General features: G+C 43.0%; 1 protein-coding gene across 1 annotated transcript in view; it reads left to right on the top strand.

Moving 5' to 3' along the window:
* zfhx3b (zinc finger homeobox 3b) overlaps positions 1–21,131 on the top strand; it is a 189,133-nt gene that overhangs the window by 54,768 nt on the left and 113,234 nt on the right. Inside the window, exons 2-4 of the mRNA XM_059345493.1 lie at positions 3,660–6,176; positions 7,767–8,346; positions 11,552–12,048. Coding sequence (XP_059201476.1) covers positions 3,696–6,176; positions 7,767–8,346; positions 11,552–12,048 — 3,558 coding nt within the window. The 5' untranslated portion in view covers positions 3,660–3,695. The remainder of the gene's footprint in view (positions 1–3,659; positions 6,177–7,766; positions 8,347–11,551; positions 12,049–21,131) is intronic.

The following is a 21,131-nucleotide window of genomic DNA, read 5'->3' as shown; positions in this document are numbered from 1 at the left end:
TTCTTCATATTACAGTATATAACCGTGCATAATACCACTCAGCAGTAGTCACCTTTAGTGGGCTGCTCCATCATTTTGATTTGTGGTTATTAACACAGTCAGCACACAGAGACACCGGCCTCCTCCACTTCCCCTCTTCTTCGACCGCGTCTCTTTGTCTGTCTCCCCGACTTGTTTAGTGCCTCCCAGAGATTAAAGCTTTTCCTGCTTTAAACAGGTGTCACTGAGCCAGGCAGACCTCCGAGAGACAAACAGCGTTATATCAGTTGGCCCATCTGCGACTTGCCGACTCCAGACAATCCCATTGCTCATCAGTAACCACTGCAGGTTATTGAATTACACCATCTTGATTTTAAAGGGCAATCCTGTTTTCTGTAAGCAGTGGACACACCAAGCTGGCTCAGAGCTGCAGCACTGATCAAGAGTCATCGTGTTATCCTGTCTGCTGCTAATTGCTTCAGGTATCTCACAGCAGTAATAGGAATGGATGGGTACATACACTCACTACAGTATACTGTAGCTGCTGTGGTCAAGCCCATATGGAGGTGAGAGTAGAGAACTTTAGGGGTCAGGAGAACATTTTTGCCCTAAAAGCCTAAATTTGGTGCCTTTCGCACATTCTAATGCAACTATTCCATCCTAATCATTGCATATTTTTCATGAATTATTGTAAAGGAGAATAAGGGTTCTATATGTTTTATTCAAGGCATCTTATTTTGACAGTCTTTTTGTAAATTCTGTGGTGGATTCTGCTAACACATCCATATGCTCTTATTTTGAAAGCTACATGTGTTCGCTTTTATTTTAAAGGCGGGTCTAACACAATCTTACCGTAATGCCTTATGGTGTGTTTAATTTACACTAAAAGTCTGAACTTGGAGCTCGGGAAAATGTCGAAAATTCTGAAATTTTTGTAGACCTTGAATGCACCATTAGCCGTACCACACAAACGCCCGAATCCATGTGCTGCAATTTGGTGCCTTTTAATGAATTATTGTAAAGGAAAATAAGGGTTCTTCTATGTTTTATTTAAGGCGTCTTATTTTGACAGTCTTCTTGCAAATTCTGTAGTGGACTCTGCTAACACATCCATGTGCTCTTATTTTGAAAGCACTCTGCTCAGGCCAGTTCATCGCTGCTTGCAGCTTTAATTTATCTTCTTTCAAGAGTTAATTTCTTATTTTAAGCGTGCAACATGTTTATTCCTAGATTAATAATCTTAATTTTAAAAAAATCTCATCAAGTGAAATTATCTGTCCATGCAGCAAGATCATTTCCCTCAGATTTAGTGTTTTTATCTTGTTTTTTAGAGGCCCCTTTTTTGCAGTGTACATGTGTTTGCTTTTATTTTGAAGGCGGGTCTAACACGTTCTTACCGTAACGCTTTATGTTGTGTTTAATTTAGACTGAAAATCGGAACTTGGAGCTCGGAACAACAACGAAAATTTGTGACATTCGTGTAGACCTTGAACTCTATGTGCTGCAATGTAAATAATCTAACTAACGCAACATTAATCCTCTGTTTTACTGGCGATGTTTGTCACTGAAAGTGTGCACGTGGTCTTAACTAGTAGCTGTGCATGTGGGCCCAGTGTTCCCAGGCCTGGAGGAGACAGGCAGTGGAATCTGGAGGAGGGGCTGATGGAATAGATTACAGCAACAAGGTGTGAAACACTCAGACAGGACACATGGAGACTTTTTCCTACGAGGCCGGCCTCCTAGACCAGTCACATTTTCTTCTTTTTTCCCCCCATTTCATTTTGTGCAGTTTATCCACATGCTTTTAGTTTGAAGAATCACTGTCTGTTTGACATGTGGCATATTTTTTTCTTGCATTACTCTCGCTGCCCTCAGTCCATTTGTGTGAAATGGCTGTTGAGCTCATAGCCTCTTATTAATGGAGCAGATAATAAATACAGACCAGTAGGGCTGGTATCCCCTCACTCAATATGGCAGCCATCTCTAAATCATGTCTGGCTGTGTAAAGCAATCTTGTTAATAAGCCAGCCAGTCTAATATCTCTCATTTTATATGCAAAGCAAGGCCGGGGTCATGGGGGTTAGCTTCTGTGGTGTGTAAACAAAACAATCAGGTGGACCAGGAAATGTCTGTGCCTGGGTATTTGAGACAAAAACATCTACATCATCTTTGCAGACATATCGTAAATTTAACCATCGCTTTCTCATTTTAGTGCTTCTTTCTTTATTTCTACTTTGCCCCCAATATGCTCTGCTGGCCTGTTGTTGTTTACCCCCAAGTCCAAATATATAAAAGCATGTTTTTAAAATGGAAGTCCATTATTTTTTTTGCAGTTTGAGTGCATATAGGTGTCAGGTTGTGTATGTTGTGTGGGAGGCAAAGCTTCATCAGACATTCATGAAGAGGCAGACAGACATTATCAATCTCTCTTCTCCCTCACTGGTTAATATGTTCGGGTGTGGGGGTAGACTCCATTCTGATCACAGCTGAAATTTGCATCCCTAAGTAAATAAGTAAATAAATCAAGCGCAAGCACTGAATGTGCTAATCAACCGGGACATGGCAGTGAGCTTGGTGCCGGGAAACTTTGCTCATGTAATATTCAGTACTAGTGGGTTAAAGGGCAGCCCAGAGTTATTGGTTTCAGCCCGATTGCCCCCTTTAATCAATGTTGGCTGCATCCCTTTAATAAAATTATTAGCTCAGCAGTATCTTGCGCTATCATTTTATCTCTTCTGCGCTCTAAATTGCAGCCTGTGTTGGGCCTCTCAGATGCTCGGGGCATGGCCAGCTCCCGAAAGCTCAGCTCCCATTTATTATTTTAGAGGCGGAGGATGGCTGGAGTGTTTGAAACCAGGCTGAGCGTAGAGGTTATTGGATGCAAGATCTAAACACAGCTGCAGTGAAGTCCCAACCCAGCTTATGTATTTTGGGCTCATAGAAAAAAAAAAATCTGCCTTTTATTGCTCTTGTTAAAGTTCATACACATCTATTTCAATAGTGCACTTGTACTATATTCTTCTCATATGTACACAACTTGGAGATGGAGTGATAATGGTGATACTGTTAAGGATTTCTTTTTTTAGATGCAGTTTTCTCTTTTTCTTCTAGTTATGTAAATGTACAATGTGCTGATGGGTGGCTTCTCGGTGTCTAATTATCTCACAAGGAATCTATTTGATCCATTAAGTTAGCCTGTTTCTCCTTTTTTCTGACTGCGAGTTAATTAAAAACGGATGTAGGATTTGCGGAATATAAGATTAGGGGTGTTGTTTGGAAGGTGAAGATAAAAGATGGTACCTTCCTGATATGGCAGGAAGATGAATCATGGACGGCTTATTAGTGCTTGTCTCAGGTATTGTGTTTAAGTACCTAATCTAGCGTAATGAGCATGGTGTCATTTTTCCAATTATATCTCAGACTTTTGTCTCTCACCTCGTGCACTATACATTTGATTTCCTTCTTTTTAAGGTTCCTATACATAGCATCTCTTTCATACTTTCTGCATCTGATCTTTTCTAAATAGGCACAGTTATATTTTAGATAATGCAGACGTGTTTTTTCCAACACCGGCGTGGTAAATGACGAGTCGTGTGTGTTTATACTCATGTCTCTGTGTTTGCATTTAACATCCAAATACATCAATAACCTCTTTTCTCACCCTCTGTGTGTCTCGGCAGGCCTGGATGCGATGAACGCCTCATGTAGGCATCAGCATGGACAGCTGTGAGTCTCCTGTGGTTTCTGGGACAGACGATGGGCTCGGCTCCTCCCAGCAGCAGCAACCACCACAGCCCTGGAACGATCACTCTAGCTCACAGGTCCCTTGCACCAACCAGGCCCCTTCCCTGGACCCCCTGTCTCTCTCTGCTCCCTACCCTTCTCAACCCCAAAACTCCAGTGCGCCTCATGACGGGGTGAGAGAACTACAGTCCCAGCAGCAGCAGCCAAAACAGACATCACCCCAGGCCCACCGTGATAGCTCTGCCACAGGCCAGCTGCACCCCAGAAGAGAGGGTCTCGAGGAAGAAGAACAAGAGGGAGTGAGCTGTGGAGAAGAGGAAGAATCCGAGGACTTGGATGAAATGGAGATCGACAGCTGTTTCCCAAGTCTTCAACCCTTTCCTGGGGTGCCCATGGCTTCAGGGGGAGGGGGCATGCCCGCTCTTTTGCGACACCAGCCCACGCGACCGCAGGGAGCACCTGAGAGCGGGAGTGAGGAAGGAGAGGAGGAAGAGGAAGAGGAGAGTAGTGACGTGGAGAACCTGGCTGGAGAGATAGTCTACCAGCCAGACGGCTCGGCCTACATCGTAGAGAGCCTCAGTCAGTTGATCCAAAGTGGTGGGGGCATGGTACCCGGCCTGCTTCCCACAAACTCTCTCACCAGTGGGGGAAAACCGGGGGAACCTGCTGGGACTTCATCCTCGGTCTACCCTCAAATCATCAACACGTTCCACATAGCCTCGTCCTTCGGGAAGTGGTTTGGCAACTCAGACCAAGGTTTCCCCAATACCTCAACCATGGCAGGCCTCAGCCCTGTCCTGCACAGTTTCCGTGTCTTCGATGTGCGGCACAAAAGCAACAAGGATTACCTAAACAGCGATGGGTCTGCCAAGAAGTCCTGTGTATCCAAAGATGTTCCTAACAACGTGGATTTCTCCAAATTCGATGGGCTAGCCCTGTATGGCAAGGGTAAGCCCATTCTCATGTGTTTTCTCTGCAAGCTGTCCTTTGGCTATGCGCGTTCCTTTGCCACTCACGCCGTCCATGATCACCGCATGACACTGTGTGAGGACGAGCGGCAGCTGCTCGGGGACAAGCAGGCATCTGCCATTATCCAGGGCATTGGGAAGGACAAAGAGCCCCTTATCAGTTTCCTGGAACCAAAAACTAAGAGTACTCCTCTGCCACCTACCCTGCACCCCATTAACTCTGGCCAGAGCTTCTATGGCACATTTAGTGGTGTTCATCTGGAGCCTGGAAGCAGCAGCAGGGACAGCGAGAGCCTCCTCAACAAAGACTCTGACTCTGGCCTCCACCACCAACAGCAGCAGCAGCAGCAGCAACAAACCCAACTAGGCTCGGTCCTCTCCCTTGGAGGCCTGAGCATTCCCAAAGCATCCACTCTTACCTCATCCCCAGGTTCTGCCAAAGACTCCAGTGCCCTGCCCAAACAGGGAGGGAGAACAGAGGAGCCTGCTGGGAAAGAGTTGGCATGCAAAGGAGAAGATGGGGACGAAAACAAGGCGCACTTATCGGGCCAGATGGGGGGCTCGGAGGAAGAAGGGGATCTCTTATTAGGGGAGGAGGACGACGAGGTGGAGGCAGAAAGCACTGCAGTGGCCTGTGGTGGTAACAGTAGCAGCGGCGGGGGTGAAGCGGGGGAACCAGCTGTCTCAAACCAAAGCATTTCCAAATCTCCTTTATTAATGCCTAGTAGCGCTCTCCAGCCTTCTGCCTGCACCTCCGCGGTCAGTTCCACACTCAACAGCAAAGAGCCCGCTTCCACTTCCTCCTCACTCAAGAAGGAGGTTTCAGTTGCAGATGGTGGAGGGAGGACCTCGGAGCTCCCTCTGAGCTTTAACTGCCAGGGGCCCACCGTCCCCATGGCGATGGCGGCAGCCGCCGTCAGGAGGAGCGAGGACGACACCGCTGGCACTTCCTCCTCACCTCTGTCCTCCAATGCTGCTGCTGATGAAAGTGCCAATCGAGATAGTGCCACAGCTCCAGAACCAAATGATTGCCCGGCAGAGGGAGAGGAGGAAAACGGAGCCCTTCTGCACCATCACCACATGCACCACCATCATCATCACCTCCACCCTTCATCTCATGGCCACTCCCACATGTTCCCAGGAGGCTCCTGTGACATAACGGGGCTGGGCGAGTGTTCTCAGAACCACGGGCCCGGTGGCGGTGGAGGAAGTGGGGTGGAATGCCCTAAATGTGACACCGTTCTGGGTTCCTCGCGCTCCCTGGGTGGTCACATGACCATGATGCATTCACGCAACTCATGCAAGACACTCAAGTGTCCGAAATGCAACTGGCATTACAAGTACCAGCAGACGTTGGAGGCTCACATGAAAGAGAAGCACCCAGATTCTGGAGGCTCCTGTTCGTACTGCACCAGTGGGCAGAGCCATCCTCGTCTGGCTCGCGGAGAAAGCTACACCTGTGGATACAAGCCCTTCCGCTGTGAGGTGTGTAGTAAAGAAATGTTGTGCAAAATGTTTTTTTGTTGGTGTCACAGTTTCAATGCTAAAGCGAAAATCTATCAAAATTAGCTCTTAATTTAAATCATCAAATTTGCAGTGATGTTACACTCAATACCATAAAGCCAGTCTTTTTAATTTTAAAATGTGAATTATAGTTGCTAGGGTATAAAACCAATGATCTGTTGATGTTATGATTCAAGACTCTTAGTCTAACAATGGCACTGCAGTCAGTGCTGATTAAGAATTGTCAAAAATCGAAAATTGTGTTGATTCATGACCTTAACCCTTTAACCCCTTTTTGTATCCATCTAGTAATTGTAAAACCAATTATTTTTTTAAATGACAAACCACATTCTCTTACAATGGTAACAATATTAGTATACCAGCATTTGTCATTTTGTTAAAAATGGAATTAGTTGTGATAGTCATGATTTCCCCATATTTATTCTATATAATTACCATATTTACTTGGAAAGTGACAAAAACTACATACTTAATTAACTATTCCAGCATATTTAAGATGGATTAACATTAAATGTTTCTGTTGTTATGTTATTTACAGCAATAAATGATCAGAAGTTATGATTTCATAGCACATAGTTCATTATAATGACGTTAGCTTAATACCGCTAAGCTAACCATAAAGCGCCAAATCAACCGTTTTTTTTAAATATTATACATTCATTACAGTTTTTTTGTGGAATCATTTAACATTATTCTGTTCAGTAAGGCGTCTGACAGTAGGATATGTCAACCATTTTTACCTACCTTTCAAAATTTCACCAAAAACAGAACAAATGTCTAGAGTGATTTTCTTGTTTCTGATTTCCTGGTTGGAGGCGGGACTAAGAGGCATTTAACTATTTAAAGACACAGTGACATCTAGCAGATTTTTTTTTTGTGTGATTAACATTTTTTATTTTCCATTTTCATTGTACAACAATAGAATAAAAAATGTAAAAAAATAAAAATACGCCCCCCCCGCCACCCCCCAACAACAACAACAACAACAACCAAACACCATCACCATCAGTGCTAATCTCTTTCTGGTTACAAGCATCTCTTACCGTGCTCCTTCATGTACATCTATTACACACATACAGAACATAAAATAAATTAAAACTCAGACTCAAAGACTGACTCAAGGAAAGTCCATACAACAAGTAAATAAAATAATCGTTGCATGGAAGACATAATTTGTTAACAAATAAAGATATTAAGAATAATAATAGCAAACATAAATGCATACAAGAAAAAGAAGAAGCACCGGTATATATTTATACACAAATAACTAAAAATAAATACATTAATTAATATCCAGCAGATTTTTTTTTAGAAAAACTTTCCTCAGCCAAGTGGTAGAGAGGCTCAATCAGGTGGATTTCAGTTAAACACTCCTTTCATTGATATATTGTTACTCAAAATGTACTCTACTGTATGGTTGAGCAGGAAGTTAAAGGGTTAACATCAAAAGACTCAAAATAAGTTTTTCACAGGGTTGTGGTTGTTTTTGTGTTATAGTAACATATGTATCAGTTTATTGCATTTCATGAGAAACTGTTGTGTGTTCTCCAGGTGTGTAACTACTCCACCACCACGAAGGGCAACCTGAGCATCCACATGCAGTCGGACAAGCACCTGAACAACATGCAGACGCTGCAGAATGGAGGCACCATCGGCACTGGACAGGAGCAGGTGTTTGGACATACCCCAGGTGGAGTGGTGGCTGTTCCCTCAGTGACCCAGGCCAGCAGCCACCACCCTCCTCACCACCACCCCACACAGTCCTCCGCCCACATGGCCGGACCGTGCGGGGCCCCCTCCCCGACCAAGCCCAAGAGCAAACCCACTTGGCGGTGCGAGGTGTGTGACTACGAGACCAACGTGGCGCGGAACCTGCGTATCCACATGACCAGCGAGAAGCACATGCACAACATGATGCTGCTGCAGCAGAACGTGACCCAGATGCAGCACGGCCGGCTCGGCTTGGGCGCCATGCCCTCGCCGTCCGAGGCCGAGCTCTACCAATATTACCTGACCCAGAACATGAGCCTCCCACCAGGCCTCAAGATAGACCCGGCCGGAGCTGAGGCCCAGTTCCTCATGGGGAGCTTTCACCTGGATCCCAACATGGCCGCCCTGGCCCCTGCACTTGGTGAGCCCCGTTTTGCCTCTCATGCTGCCACAAAATCACCAAGTACACTTTACAGATATTTATTTTATGTGCACTGCAAAAAAGGTGAGTCTAAAAACTAGATAAAAACAGTAAATCTGAGGGAAATGATCTTGCTGCATGGACAGATAAGTCTACTTGACATGATTTCTTAAATTAGGATTATTAAATCTAGAAATAAGCATGTTGTATGCTTAAAATAAGAAATTAACTCTTAAAACAAGATAACACAATACACAAATTGACCAAAAAAGACACAAAATGATCAAAAAAGACACAAAATTACCAAAAATATATGTAAAAATGACCACTAAAACGACACAAATTGACCAAAAAAGACACACAATGAAAAAATAGATGTTAAAATGACCACTAAAAAGACACAATGATGAAATTAAGTCTTAAAACAAGATAAATTAAAGCTGCTAGATTTCGAAATGTTGGATACTTGATCTTGTTTTAAGAGTTAATTTCTTATTTTAAGCGTTCAACATGCTTATTTCTAGATTTAATCATCTTAATTGAAGAAATCTTATACCTGTCCATGCAGCAAGATCATTTCTCTCTGATTTAGTGTTTTTATCTGATTTTTAGACACCCCTCCTTTTTTGCAGTGTGGAAACAGTTTTATTCATCAATTTCCAGGAACACAAAACTCCATGCCCTGGGGTGCGCCTGCACTAGTACTCTTTACATCATTCTCTCATTTTACAAGCAGAGTGCCATTGAAACATAAAGAGGGAGAGGTGAAAGATAGATAATCCATTTGAGACAGGTGTAGAGCGGGGGGCTTACCTTAGACCCTCTCCACCTCTCCTTACTGATAGTGTACATGATAACAGTCTTCATGACAGTAGGGCTATATGCTTGATGCCTTAATCTGGCATCCACAGCAAATCTTTCAATGCAATCTGCCAATTAGTTTCATCCACAAATGCTCAAGCTGCACATTTAGCTCCAGTATCACACAGAAGCCCAGAGGTGAATTATTTTGCCTTAACAAGACATTTATTTGACACTCTATTGTTGAGATTTTGACAGAAATTTGAAGTTCACTTGCCCAACTATTGCTCACAAAAGGTGAGTTAGAGGGCCAAAACCTCTATTTTCTCTTCTCCCCGCCGTCCCCCTTCAGGCAGCCAGCCTCAGCTTCTTTTTATGTCATTATTCCCAAACTGCTGCTGAACTTCACCACTGGAGTTCTCCATTTTTTTTCCAACTTTGTAATTGCAGCTATAAATTTTATCTTGGTCATAGAAGGGAGGTTAGAGGGCTCAGCATGGGTAATTCAGCAGCATAGCAGAGCGTTTGGCGGGCCAGTTACAACCCCACAGTTTGCACAGACTTGTCTCCAACTGTCGCCAGTTCAAAGACACAAACAAGAATTGATTGCTGTGACTAATTCTTTTTTCCCCTCTTCTACCATCTGGTTCATTTTCCTGTGAGGTGAGTTGTAATAAGCATGTTACAAGGGAGGCCATGATGACACAGTCTGGGCCCATAAAATACAGCAGTGTCATCGTTGGTCACACTGAGGAACTCTTAAAGCCGCCGTACACAAACACTCTGATATTAACTCTACAGTATATGATACATAAGGCTCAGTCAATCTCTGGAGAGAATCTGCCATTACAAGGAGATCTCAGACCACGCAGCTGAAGTAAGAGGTGCCCTTTCATGCTCTCACTGCGGATTTTTGACTTTTGAGTGTATTGCCGAAAAGATAGATAACAAATGTTGACCTCACATGATCTCAGCCTCCTGGTAATCCTCGTTCCCAAGACTCAGCTACTGTAGTGAAAGAAAGATATGAGAAGGAGTGCAAGAGAGTTAAAGAGAAGGGAGGGGGATGTGACTTTTGGCTTTTACTGCTGGAATTTGTTGTCTAACGTACACTGTGGAGCTGCATAAAAGACAAGTCAGCTCTTCACTTTTAAACATTTAGTTTTTGGGGAAGTGAAAAAGCAAAAATGGTAATGCGTTAAGGTTTTTAGAGATTCATTTTTAAAATAGCATCCATATATTAGCAGACTTTCACAATATTGTGGTTTGAATATATAAAAAAAACAAATTAGAGTCTTGGTTTTTAATGGTCTACGAGCAGAATTTAGTGAGGAACATGATCCAGGTCTGTGGCAAATCATTGAATCTGTGCAGTAATGGAGCATGAGAGCCAGGTAGAAATGAGGGATGCAAGGTGCAGGGAAATACAGGACTTGGATAGGGATTGGGGCATCTGTGCATCTGTAAGGGAGAGAGAGTAAGAAGGCATGACTGGGGGAGCTTGGTCTGTGAATGATTTCAGAGGGCTTCTCAAAGGTCTCCCTCTCCTGGCTATAAAAACTCAGGTAATGGAGAAAAGTCCAAGAGCGGGCTGCATACTGCAGCAATAAATAAAAAGGAGCTGCTGGAATTAATTTAGTGTAAAGCCAGGCAGGGTCAAGCCTGCATGCTCAGTCTGGGCAGTGAAAGATTAAAGATCAGCAAGCAAAGGCAAAAACTCCGCCTGCTCTTACCTCATATTTTTAGCATTCATTTTTAAAGTCGGCCTCCCCAGACTGTGCAGACATCAGTTCTGTGCTCGGTGTCATAGGATATGTGCTTGCTGTGTTTTATTCCCCCTCTTCATCGTTTAGACTCAGTACCAAGCAGAATTAATCTGTGAGGTGTCCATATTGATTTAGAGGCAATCTGGAGTGAAAGAAGCAAAAAGAAAAAAAAATCCAAGCAGAGAAGTGGATTTTTTTAGTATTATTATTCCGCGAACGAGGGTGATGGATTTGATTTACAGTAATGTGTGCTTGGGAACTCTTTAGTTTTTCAGTAATGATAAAATAACGTGTTTTTTTCTGTGGAGCTCACGGCCTCAGGAGTTGATTTACAGACAGGGCATCAAAGTGCACCGGCCCAAACTGGCCAATGTGGATGTTTATTCTCTGGCAGTGCAAGGTCTTATGGAAAAAAAAAAAGTCTTTCTCAGCTCAAAGTAAGGCTGGCTGTCGGTCCATAAATACAGACATGGACATTATCCTGCAGAAAAGAATAATCATGTACATGTCCTGAACTCTGATTTAGAGTGTAAGCTTTGCAAATGTCTGACAAAATGAAAATTGCATGTATGCATGTCTCTAAATAGCTCTTTGTCCCTCTTTCCTGTGTCTGTCTTTGTGTTTCCCACACACTCAAGTAGGTGGCGAGATCCCGATGGACGTGCGGCTGGGCGGCGGGCAGTTGGTGTCCGAAGAACTGATGACCCTGGGAGAAAGTCTATCTCAAACCAGCGACCCCTCCCTCAAGCTCTTTCAGTGCGCCGTGTGCAACCGCTTCACCACCGACAACCTGGACGTGCTGGGCATGCATATGGGAGCTGAACGCAGCCTGCCGGAGGAGGAGTGGCGCGCCGTGGTGGGCGACTCTCACCAGTGCAAGTTGTGCCACTACACCACGCAGCTCAAGGCCAACTTCCAGCTGCACTGCAAGACCGACAAGCACGTGCAAAAGTACCAGCTCGTGGCCCACATCAAAGAAGGGGGCAAAGGCAACGAGTGGCGTCTGAAATGTGTGGCCATCGGCAACCCGGTGCACCTGAAGTGCAACGCCTGCGACTACTACACCAACAGCCTGGAGAAGCTGAGGATGCACACTGTCAATAGCCGCCATGAGGCCAGCCTCAAACTCTACAAGGTTAGTGGTCCTCCAGCTCCTTTATTAGAGACATCTCTCAGCCTTGTCATCACAGGGTGGAGCAGCATTTTCATATCATTAGTGGATATATAACCAGGGGGAAAGAGCACATACGTAGGTAGAATTTGAGGTGCTATAATACCAAGAGAAGTTCTTGTTATTTTTCCTCTTGCAAAAGTATCTTCACTGCAGAAAAGGTGTGTCTAAAAAAGAAGATAAAACAGTAAATCTGAGGGAAATGATCTTGCTGCATGCACAGATAATTTCACTTGATGAGATTTCTTAAATTAAGATTGTTAAATCTGGAATGTGGAATGTTGAACACTTAAAATAAGAAATTAACTCTTAAAACAAGATAAATGAAAGCTGCAAACAGAGTGCACTGCAAATTATTTAGTTCTTACCAAGATAAAAAAAACTTTAGATTTAGAAGATTTCTTGTTTTACGAGTTAATTTCTTATTTTAAGCGTTCAACATGCTTATTTCTAGATTTAACAATCTTAATTTAAGAAATCTCTTATCTGTCCATGCAGCAAGATAATTTCCCTCAGATTTAGTGATTTTATCTTTATTTTTAGACACCCCTTTTCTGCAGTGCATAGGTAGAATTTGAGGTGCTATAACACCAAGATAAGTTGTATCTTTGTGTCAAATTTTGGAGTATTTATGATCCTATTAAACTCTGATGAGTTACAATTTGCAAATTGAGTCCTTAACCCTCTTCCCACTGACTTGACACTCCTCCGTAAGACGCAGTAAATGTTCTCGTGCTGCCCACATCGCTAAACTAGCCGCTGTCCCAAAGGCATGAATGATAGCTCTGTTGTGTAACTCTAGCCTTTCCGAGTTGTCATAAAGAGGCAGGGCCACGCTGCTGCCATGAGAGGAACATGGCAGGTGGAGCTGGTTCGGAGGCTTAGAGGTGAATCACTAGGAGACGAATGAAGAAGTGTGAGGAGACAGAGGTTTGGTGCTAATACTCCTCGGAGCGGGAAAGGCTGAATCGTTCTCGACAGCCGTATTGATTTTTGCTGGACTTGGAGCTTCACCTTCTCCTCTAATCATTCCATAATAGCCAATGGATGAACACTCTCCGAACAAATGGCCATAAATCTAACAGGCCTGATTCCACTTAGGTACCTATCCTGTGTGTCTGCGGCTTTGGCCACTCGGCGCTTAACCCAAACTGGCATAGCTGCACATGCACACACACACATACATGCAACACACATACAAACAGTGACAACATGCACTCTGTGTAATCCTGCAGTCACACCAGCAGAATGTAACATATAAGTCTGTAATGTGCACTATCCGAGTAGATGTTGCCTTTATTTATAATAAGTCCACTCCATTGTCAAGTGTTTGACTCTTCAAAAGTAAACAGGAAGAACTATTTAAACAGTTCTATTGCTCCAACACTTTTCTTTTGCTGTCTTATTATAGTATGACTTCTTTTGGAGAGGAGGCACTAAAAGGCATTTGAAAAATGTGATGCTTCAAGCATAGTGTATTTAATCACATTAAAAACTAAGGTGAAGTGGTCCATTTAAACCCCCTCAAAAAGGCTGTCTGTTTGAAAATCATCCAGGATTTCGAGTGGATCCTCAAAGCCACTGGCATGACAGGCATGCTTCCTGCCCGCAGAGCCATTGTACTGAAATCACGGTAAAAGAGAGAACGTGTTGGTTAAAACCCTCTAGAGTCTCCAAAAGCTCCAAATAATCCAGACTTGTTGACTCCATCCAGACTAGAAAACAAAGCAGCGTGGAGCCCTACTGTAAATTTACCTCTAAAGTTCTCTCTCTATATATGTATATACCAAGTAAAGATATACCAAGTAAAACTGGAGACAAGCTCAAATATATTTAGTATCAAATGATAGAACTGGATGCAACTCTCTTATATGTTATGTTATGTTATTTGACACCTTTGTTCACATTTGCAACATTTAAAATTATTTATGAAGCATGATAGTGTTTTGAAAGTAAAAAAAATGGTAAAAAATCAATTTTATGTTGGACTAAAGGACTAAAAAGGACACAAAATGACCAAAAAAGACACAAAATGACTTAAAAAGGAACAAAAAGAGACAAAATGACTAAAAAAAAGACACAAAATGACAAAAAAAGAGACAAAATGACCAAAAAAGACACAAAATGACCCAAAAAAGACACACAATTACCAAAAAAGACACAAAATGACTAAAAAAAGACAAAAAATGTCCAAAAAAGACACACAATGACTAAAAAAAATACACAACATGACTTAAATTGTTGGTTCAAAATGTTGATCCAGTAAGTCAGAATAAAAAAGCAATTATTATTAGGTCATATAGGTGAAAAAAATATACCAACAGGGCATTTAAACATGTTTTAAATGGTGTATATAGGCAGGATGAAAAGGATTCAAAAATGGACAAAATAGCCCCAGACTCCATGGCGTTAAAGAGGAAGGTGTGATGTCGGGCTCCTAGTGCAGCTGTTGAAGGGGCCAGGGGACACAGTTAGAAGTAGAATATGCATTTTGCAGCAGGACAAGCCAGAGGACCATAGGAACATTGTGCACAAGGTATTTATAGATGCATACAAATGCAAATATGCAAAATAATCAGCATATGTGTTGAGTCAGTTGTGAGACAGCAGAAAAGCAAAGCCAGTGAGTTATCCTTGTGTTTTTTCCAGCCCATGGTCATCCTCTCCTGGCTTTAGCTGCTGGACTTACTGGCCCACATTCCAATGACAGTCTCACATTAGACCAAAATAGACCTGGCAAACTCTTCCTGTCCTCCTCACACCTTTTGGAGAGGGAGGCTTGTTTTGTCTTGCAGGATAGGGTACAATTTATATTGCATTATCTACTTTGCTGTGAGCCCGAAAGGCAAAAAAAGGCCCATTTTTGTCTTCGCCGTCTCTCTTTCTGCACAAGTTTTAAAGAGAGAAGAGACATATGTCATACTGCAGCTCAGGCTGTGGGGGATTAAATATGTACAACACATCCAGGCATGATCATTTTTTATGACTTAAGCCTCTTAAGATGGCTCCATATTTCTTAAAACCAATTGATCTTCCGAATAAGAGAGTGTGCATTTGTCCAGAAATTACCTGCTCTCTCAACCCGAGAACACTGCAGCCCTCGTAAGCTCTGCTCATCCCAGACACTCTGCTCAAAAACAGAGATGTTTCGGGAGTTGACAAGAATTATTACAGCATTTTATGACTCACAAATGTAATTAGCGGACAACAAGTACATGGTTGTGAGGCCTCTTTGGCAGCACTGGCTCCCCACTTGACAATGTCACAGTCTTCGTGCTGCATTCGATTTACTGTCTTGGTAGAGAAACTGACAGGCAGAAAATCCACAGTAGCCCACAAGCCTGTAAACCCAACTTGGTATATTATGCAAAGAGGGAAAAAAAGAAAAAAAATCACCATTCATTTATTCTTCCCCAAAGAAATCCGATGCAAATAGCACCATTTTTAACCTTTTTGGGGAGAAAATAAATCATCAAGTCAGCATAAACAGGCTGTATGATGTGGGAGATGCTTGGGACACTTCACCCAAATCAAACTGGTTTGCATTAAACAGGCCCTTTGTGTGCACAGCTCCATATAAATTGGAGCCTGTAATTACTGGAATTAAAAAGGAAGGTTTAAACTGAGGGCTAAGCTGGATGGGATAATTTGAGAGTCTGTGGTATGCGGCCCATATTAGGGCTTTCTAAAAATATCACCCCCACCACCCCAACTATTGGAATGTTCCAAAAGACCACAGAAAGATCCTGCAAGTCATCCTGACCACATGGACCACCACACTGTGGGGGGTGATGCCGTCTTCCCCTGTGTACTGTGTTCCCAGTTGGGACATCCCCTTTCTGAGCGCTGTGTGTCCTGCCAACACACCCCTGAAGCTAACTTTCACCTTCTCTTTTTCCCATGGACCGAAGGGTTCTCAGTGGCTCTGATGGTCACCCATCTGCTCCGAGAACGGACACTCCTAAACACAAACAGATGGTTCTGTTGAACTATCCGGAGAACCCAAACGTTGGGTTGTGTACTGTACGTTTTTGGAATATGTAGCTCTCTCTTGGGACTCTCTCTCTCTCTGTTTCTCTCTCTCTCTTTGCTTTGAACAAACCCAGCTTCCATTCTCATTTTACAGTCAGCCTTGTGCATCGTATGTGAATATGATAGGCCTTCTACCACTAGCAGCAGGCCTCAGGACTTGTGTTGGCTGTGTGTTAGTGTGGAGGTGAGATGAGTGAAACTAATCCAGCTCCCAGGCCCAGACAGACAGAAAGGGTGGGGCCTAACCAGGCCCAGCCACAGGCCTCAGCTTCCAGTCAAGGGTTGGGGGAAAGGGGAGGAGCATGGGGAGTTAGCTGGCTACCTTCCTTGTCTCGGGGGCCGGTGCAATCGGCGGTAATTGAGATTGATTGGATGTTATTTTTCCTCTTGCAAATGTAGTCCATTAGCTTGGCACATGCATAATCAGTTTAGAGCGCAGTTAGCCGAATGTAATCATGTTCCTCGGTGTCTGCTAGCACAAAATCCACTCCAGATGCCGCTTGGCTATGGAAAGAAAGGGAGAAAGTGCCGTCACTATCAGATGGGGAATCTTTAACCAAGAAAGTCCTGACACCCCTCCGTCTGTCCCGGTCCCGCTCTATTGAGCACACACATAACTGTACAAACTGTCACCGAGCTGTCTCTCTCCAACCCAAACCCTCACAGCCATCTACTCTTTACTTATGAGAGCTTTTGATCGTATGTTTTACACGTTTAACTGCTCTAACGTAGTGTTAAGTGGAGCCCAGCGGCTGGCCCATTAACAAATGCAATACATCTGTACCTTGGATGGAGTTAGTGCTCTTATTTTACCCTTCAGTGCAATCCAAAAGAATCAGTGAACACTGAGGAAAGAGAATGTCTGTCTGCACTCTGCAGAGAGCAAATAATCACAATGAAACATAATAGAGGAAAAGAGGTAGTAATGTAAATGAAGGGATTAGTGGTTACATGAAAAGGCATTAAGGTGGTTCACTGATGATCCTCCTCAGCAGAAGGGCTGACTCCTCACTCTCAGGAATGTAAAAACCTGTGATGACCTCTCCCCATTACTGATCCTACCGACTGCCAGGATTGACTCCAATCCTCTTGTTTGTCGTGGGGGTAAAACCACTAATAGGTTATAATTGTATTCCAGTTCTGGTATAATATGGCAGTTTTGCAATCAAATAAAGCTGGAAAGTGTATTTTGGACTCAGCCCTGCTGACTGAGACTCAGGCACAGTGCCCACTGAATAACAGGACGGCTGATTCTGGTGTTCCACATGAGTTTTTACACATTTACAGAGTTATTATAGAATCTTGTTGCCCCTCACTGGAGTTGGCACTTTTATATCTAATTCCTTTCTCCAGTTCCTGAAGTTTACTGGGATGTCCCAATCATGTTTGGTTTGTTTTTGTGGTCTTATAGAGCAGTGGTTCTCAACGACCCCAAATTTAACATGCATGTTGTCCTTACACGCACAGTTCAGATCATACAAACTCAGTTGATACAACGAATTTTGGACAAATAATGAAGCAGACAACAACTAAAACATCTCTCTGACCAAAATGACCAAAAAATTACATAAAATTAAGCAAAAAAGGACTCAAATTGACCACAAAATGACAGCAAATGACCAAAAAAAGACACAAATTGACCAAAAAAGACACAAAATGACCAAAAAAAGACACACAATGGCCCTAAAAAGAAACAAAATGACCAAAGAAAGACACAAAATGACAAAAAAGACACAAAATGACAAAAAAAGACACAAATTGACCACAAAATTATTTAAAAAAAGACAAAATAACCAAAAAAAGACACAATATGACCAAAAAAGACAAAATGACCGGAAAAAAACACACAATGACCCCAAAAAGAAACAAAATTACAAAAAAAACACATAAAATGACCAAAAAACACACAAAACGACTAAAAAAAGACACAATATGACCAAAAAAAGACACAAAATTACCAGAAAAGACACAAAATGACCAAAAAAGACACAAAATGACCAAAGAAAGACACAATATGACCAAAAAAAGACACAAAACGACTAAAAAAAAACCCCCACAATGACCCAAAAAAGTAATTAAATTACCAAAAAGACTAAAACACATTAACACATGAACACTTTAACACAGTGGAGACAGAGCTGACCCCCAGAAATCATCTGGCGACCCCCAATTGAGGCCAGATTGACACCAGAAAGACATTACAGCAGGTATTGTGTGTGATGTTGTGTGATGAAGTGACGTCTGGCGGGCGCCGGGCCTTACCCGCTCACCCTGCAGACATTTCTAAGAAGAGGAGGGGAGGGAGGAGGATGGAGAGACAGACAGACAGGAGAGAGGGGATGGGGGGGCGACAGGAGGGTTGGAAGGATAGATACTCTGCTAATTATCATGGCTAGCCTATGATTGTTCAGTAATAGTGCTCAGTGGGAAAGGTTGCAGCAGTTCCAGGAAGAGCTGAGCTCTGATTTACTGGTACTACCGCTCTAATAAAGCGCTTGCTGCACATCCTGGGAGACAGCCCATTCTCTCCTTTCACATGCACCAGCGTGTGAATACACACACACACACACACACACACACACATACACACACACACAGAGCAATCTTGTAATCTAAAGTGCCAGCAGATGACAACATAGGGATCATGAAATGTATCATTTTAATTGCTCAAAGAGAAATTGTTATAATATGATTCAGAACAATTGGTGTGCATGTGATAAAAGGCGTCACACAATGGAAGTATTTAAATTCTGTAACACCTCCTCAGTCTGCACAGTGTTGCTCCTGGACCCAGGTCCCCGTAGTTACCTCCAGGACGTTGAGCTTTAGGCCCCGTTTACACCAGGACGCTTGCAGGTAGAAACGACAAAATATTTTATGTGAAGTGCCTTTTTCGTTTAGACGGTGACGGCGTTTTTGGGGCTTAAAAATGCAAAAATGTGAAACCAGCCTCCAGAGTGTAAAACTCTGCTCAGATCTGATCACGTCACGTATGTGTTTACGTCCCATCCATGCTCCAGGACAGGAAATAAAGAAACGTGGGATTATTTCCATGGTGGGACCTTCAAGCTGCTCTGGCAGCTCTAATAAACTTACAGGAGTCTTTCCACCAAATGTCCAGGATATGTACAGATAGTATTAGTGAACAGAGAAGGAACTGGAATTACCTCCATCACATTCTGGATGCAGCGATTGGTGGGAGGAGCCAGACGGCTGTGAACGAGACCTGGGAGATCTAGTGATGGTGGAGAACTTTGTGGAAGGAGTAGTAATGGCCAAAAAAAAGACACAAACTGACAAAAAAAGACACAAATTGACCACAAAAAGACACAAACTGACAAAAAAGACAAAAGCTGACCAAAAAAAGATGCAAAATAACCAAAAAAAAGATGCAAAATAACTAAAAAAAGACATAGAATGACACAAAATGGCCAAAGACAAAAATTGGCCACAAAATGTCCAAAAGAAGACCTAAATTGACCACAAAAAGATGCAAAATAATCAAAAAAAGACACAAATTGACCACAAAAAGACGCAAAATAACCAAAAAAGATGCAAAATGGCCAAAACAGCCAGAGGGCTTTGGAGGAGACCTGGGAGATCTAGTGATGGTGGAGAACTTTGTGGAAGGAGTAGCTGATGAAAATGTGTGGCGTGAAAACTTCCACATGCCCAAAGATGCTCTTATGGCTTTAAGTGATGCCGCCTGGCTGCATACAATCACATTCACTTTAGATCACCGTATCAGCAGATTTCCTCCTGGAAACACTCGAATAAACCAGTTCTGTTCAGACCGTCAGCATGGAAACGGAGCCTCAGTGTCCCAGCAGCTCCAACAGATCTCTGAGTGGTGAGCAGAACAAGGAAGTAGTGGCATACAACAGAACTTTAGGGGATTGGAGAGTAAAGGGGGGCTGGTAGTTTGGCAGTGTGCAAGAATTTCACAACTCCTCCAGCTCCCTCCCCTTGAGAAGGCCAGGCAGAGGGTCGGGCTTTGACCCGTGGCACAGCTGCTGCTGCTGCTGCTGCTGCTAATGCTGCTAATGCTGCTGCTGCTAATGCTGCTGCTGCTAATGCTGCTGCTGCTGCTGCTGCTGCTGATTGTATGTGAATTTGGCCTACTGTGGGTGTTTCTGGGACGTACAAAGTGGAAGAAAGACGGGCAGCAGAAAGCTGCTTAGCCCTTTATCGGGCAAAGAACTATATTTGGTAACTTCAGTGGATATCTAACTGGATCTCCATGTCTCTCTGTTTGGTCGTAGAACCACATGGATTTCTTCCAGCTAATCAGCAAAGATCAGGCTACATCACAGATGGTGACCCCATGACATCTGACCAATCAGTATGATGTAAAAATGTATGTAAAAATGAAAAATTTAGAAAAAAAATCTGCAAGAAAACAGTCGTACAAACAGAGTTATTCTTCAGTGACTTGTACCAGGAGAACTTGACTATGACGGCGTATTAGGGCCAAATATGAATAAAAAAAAAATACAAACCTGGGGAAGGCAATACTTCGAAGAAAAAATTAGCAAATTTAATAGATTAAAGTGGCAAATCTGCGCAAAAAAGTCGCAGATTTAGGAGAAAAAAATTGGGAAACTTATTCTTCGAAAACTAGTTATTCTTCAGTGACTTGTACCAGGAGAAAAGAGAGAGAACGGCATATTAGGGCCAAGTATGAATAAAAATAAAAATACAAACCCGGGGGGAGGTAATATTTCGAGAAAAACGTTGCAAATTTACTAGATTAAAGTAGCAAGTTTTTCTCGCAGATTCACAACTTTAAATCCTTTTTTACACATTCTGGCTGTATGTAATATCCTCCAATATTCTCCAGGGTTGAAATTTGGAATTTGCAAGTATTTCAATGAGTGTCCTATTAAGGGTTAGAGAGTTCAGGCTGGTCTTTTCCCAGTTTTTCCCCCCACTCCCCAGTAGCTGTTTACCACAACTGGCCGAGTTAAAAGGGCCCGGTGCATTACCAGAGCGGGTCCTGCGTGGTGGGCCTGTGG

This window comes from Centropristis striata, chromosome 2 (genome assembly GCF_030273125.1).
Source record: "Centropristis striata isolate RG_2023a ecotype Rhode Island chromosome 2, C.striata_1.0, whole genome shotgun sequence".
NCBI classification, from domain to species: Eukaryota; Metazoa; Chordata; class Actinopteri; order Perciformes; family Serranidae; genus Centropristis; species Centropristis striata.
Note: the sequence above shows the minus strand (reverse complement) of the source record. Positions and strands in the feature narration are given on the sequence as shown.